This window comes from Meriones unguiculatus, chromosome 11 (assembly GCF_030254825.1).
Source record: "Meriones unguiculatus strain TT.TT164.6M chromosome 11, Bangor_MerUng_6.1, whole genome shotgun sequence".
NCBI lineage: Eukaryota > Metazoa > Chordata > Mammalia > Rodentia > Muridae > Meriones > Meriones unguiculatus.
Window position 1 is genome coordinate 47,586,386 of NC_083359.1, and position 3,579 is coordinate 47,589,964.

The 3,579-nt window shown below is 42.2% G+C and overlaps 1 protein-coding gene across 1 annotated transcript; it reads left to right on the plus strand.

Annotated features, from left to right (window-relative positions):
* The first annotated feature begins 1,074 nt into the window (after positions 1–1,074).
* On the plus strand, positions 1,075–1,230 carry LOC110555262 (large ribosomal subunit protein eL39-like). The gene has a single exon (XM_021648390.1). The coding sequence runs from the start codon at positions 1,075–1,077 to the stop codon at positions 1,228–1,230; it is 156 nt and encodes a 51-aa protein (XP_021504065.1).
* The last annotated feature ends 2,349 nt before the right edge of the window (positions 1,231–3,579 follow it).

Consider the following 3,579-nt stretch of genomic DNA (forward strand, 5'->3'; position numbering starts at 1 on the left):
AGTCCAGACAAGGCTACACAGGGAAACCCTGTCTCAAAAAACAACTTAGAACAGAGTATTAGGTGATCTCCACAGGAGGGAGGAGGTTCCATAGGTAAAGGCTAGATTAAGAGAGTTTGAGGTCATAACTGCTTTATTAGGCCCTCTCGCAAGCAACTCTTAAACAATAACAGTGATACAATGACTAAATTTATGTTGGTTTCATAACATACCCTTAAGCCAGGCCTGGTGACATGTGCCTTTAATTCCACCTCTCAGGCAAAAGGCAAAGGGATAAGCAGATTTCTCAGAGTTCGTGTTGTTCCGTCCCTCTTTCTTTGGGTAGGAGAGAAAGAAAAATCCCTGTATAGTCCAGCCAGGCCCTGAACTACTTATTGATCCTTTCACCTATACCTTCGGAGAACTATGATTACATATGGGCATCAATATACCAAGCTGATGATTCCATTAATTTAATCCTATTAGTTTTTTCTCCCACCCAAGTCTTATCTGGAGGACTGATCTTCGTGACTCTGCTTTCCAAGTGCTGGGATCACAGACATGAGACACCAACTCAGTGTAGAAAATAATATTTAGACAGTGCCTTAGGCACTGTTCTGTTACTGTGAAGAGACACCATGACCAAGGCAGTGTTATAAAAGCATTTAATTGGGGATTTGCTTACAGTTTTAGAGGCTTAGTTCATTATCATCATGGCAGAAGCATGGTGCCTGTGCCTCCCCGTGCTGAGATCATAGATGTGAAAACCTTTTTCTGATTATCAAATTCTTTGCCAGAATGAACCTTCTGGCAAAGGTTCATTGAGAAACTTCTTTCCCCTCCCCACTCCCTCTGTGTTTGTTTTGTTGTTTTCACAGGGTCTCCTGTAGTGCAGGGTGGCCTTGAGAATGTATGTTCATTTACTGGCTGGGTTCTTAGTGCAGTTTTTTGGTGTTTCTAATCCCAGTTTCTAGATCAAGTGTTGTAGTTGCTTCACTTGCTTTTTCTTTTGATTGCCTCTTTCATCTTTAATGACTGGAAGTTCTTGCCCTTTTCTCTCATGCAGTGTGTGCCTGTCTAGCTTTGTTCTTCACTATGGCTTCTCACAAGACCTTCAGGATCAAGAGATTCCTGGCTAAGAAACAAAAACAAAATCGTCCCATTCCTCAGTGGATTCAGATGAAAACTGGCAATAAAATCATGTACAACTCTAAGCGGAGACATTGGCGACGAACCAAGCTGGGTCTATAAGGAACCATGTTTATTCTGTTACCATTAGCTTGCTGTGTCAAGTTTAAAACATTACTACTGTCTGAAAAGCTGAGTGTTTGGGGAGAATAGGAGTTTTCTTAGTTTCTGTGCTCTTGTAGGTTCATTCAGTATTTCAGTAATAAACATGTGAAACCTTTTGTTTGGGAGAAAATTGTTTGCTTGTGTGTTAAGATTTATTTTGCTTTGTGGCTCTGGATATCAAATCAGGAACTTCTGCATAATGGACAGTGAGCTACATCCCTGGCTCTTATGTGGGGAGTTGGGGGTTGAGACATGTCCAGACTGTTCTCCTTCCTCAGCCCTCTGAGTGCTTGGAGAACTCCAGCAAACCTGAGGGACAGAAGTTGTAAAAAGAAACCAATTTGTCAAGACTCTCAACAATTACTTTATTTGACTGTTGAAATTAGATGATTTTTTTTAAATCAATAATTGCTGTCTGTCCTTGATGTTAGGATTGTGCAGCAGAGTTAAACATCATGCCACGAGACTGGTTCCACCTGGGAGGTTTTATTAAGGGAAGTGGGAGGGAGGTCATAGTGTCACTGGGCAGGGTAAGACAGAGAAAGAGAAGAGGGAGAGCAAGACAAGGATGGGAGAGGGAGGCGCCAGGACAGAGAGGGGAAGAGCAGGAGAGAGGAAGAAAGCAGAAGGCGGCGGCAAAGAGCCACAAAGCGGCAAGTTGGTCCTTTTATAGAGCAACTGAACCACACCTGCCAGGTGCGATGCATCATAGGTTACTAGGCAACCCAGAAGCAAGCTGCCTAAATACTGACTGTTGATATATGTGTTATTTAACAAATGAAAAAAAGTGGCTGTTGCCTCACATTTAATCCCAGCACTGAGGCAGCTGAGGCAAGTGGATCTCAGTGAGTTTGAGGCTAGCCTGGCCTATATAGCCAATTCCAGGCCAGCTACAGCTATAATGAGACAGTCTCCAAGTAAGTGACTTTAAATCCCTTGACACATTTATGATTTTACTTCTTTGTAAATGGTTTTAACTCCGGTACCCCTCAGTACCTTAGTAATTTTTGCAGAGCCAAAGCTATGTTTTAAGTTTTTAATTACTGTGCCTAAGAGATCTATGAAATAAAAATGTCTCTGCCCTTACCCAAGGACAGGTACTTCCTGAGATGCTGGAGGCTGCTGTTTAAGTTTTCACTCCTCTAAACAATTTTGTTTGAATCAACTGCACTGGATGTGCTTGCTTACATGTAGATGGGAGGTGGGCAGGAAGTACGTTAGGATATGTACTTGCCCCTGATTGGACCTGACAGGAAAGACAGTGGTCCATGGGTTGCCTTTTTAAGTCTTGGAAGGACCTGTCTGCTTTCTTTTATTTCCAAGCTGTCTCCATCAATCCCAGTCTAACAGCATATACGAAGACGCATGCTCTTATAACAATAGAACTTTATTTACCAAAGGTGGTCAGGCCTGGACTGTACATGGAAGTTCTTACCAACCTTTTATGCCTTCCTGTCAATACTTCCTAAACTATGTCCTTTGGTGTAAATGCTGCCTATCTAGCATTTCCTAACAAGTAATTCTAATAGTAACTATCTGCTTGAGAATGTGTTAGCAGCTTTTTCCAAAGAGATGTAAATAAAAGTCTACCCACACGTTGATGCCTTTAATTCCAGCACATGGGGAGGCAGAGGCAGGAGAATCGCAGTGAGTTCAAGATCAGCCTGGTCTACAAAGCCAGTCTAGGACAGCCAAGGCTATAAAGAAGAATCATGTCTCAGAAAACAACAAAAACAAAAAGTCTACTCAATCCACATAAGGACACCAACAATGAAAACACCCCCCCCCACCTATGTGTAGATTAGTGAACCTAATTTAATTGATATGGGAATCTACACTAAGAAAAACACCTCTCCCAGCAACTGTTACAGGATCCTTAGATTGGAGGAGGGCCCTATCACAGCTCTCCCTGCCCCCACCCCAACTGCTAATTAACTGCCATATATCTTCAAGGAAGGGAGGGGCCTCATGATTCTGTCTTCTCTAGCAACTGTTAACTGTATCTTTGTGGAGGATATCTTTGTGAACTTGTCCCCACTAAATGATGAACTGTTAACAGGCCCAATCTTGTGCAGATTTTCTTCAGGGCAACAGCCAGTTCATACCTAGAGGACAGATTACAATATAGTAAAAAACCAAAACCAAACCAAACCAAAAAAGCCCAAAACATTAAGCATTATACTACATTCCAGTGATCCATTATGGAAAGAGTAAATAAAGGCTTGTATTTCCAGCTATACCTGGATTTGTCTAGGGCAAGGGTTCAGCTCAGTCCTGTCCCTTTACCTGCAACAGTCATTTATAAAC

What these genes read in the sequence shown, in the direction of transcription:
- LOC110555262 (XM_021648390.1), top strand. Translation starts at nt 1,075, where the DNA reads ATGGCTTCTCACAAGACCTTCAGGATCAAGAGATTCCTGGCTAAGAAA.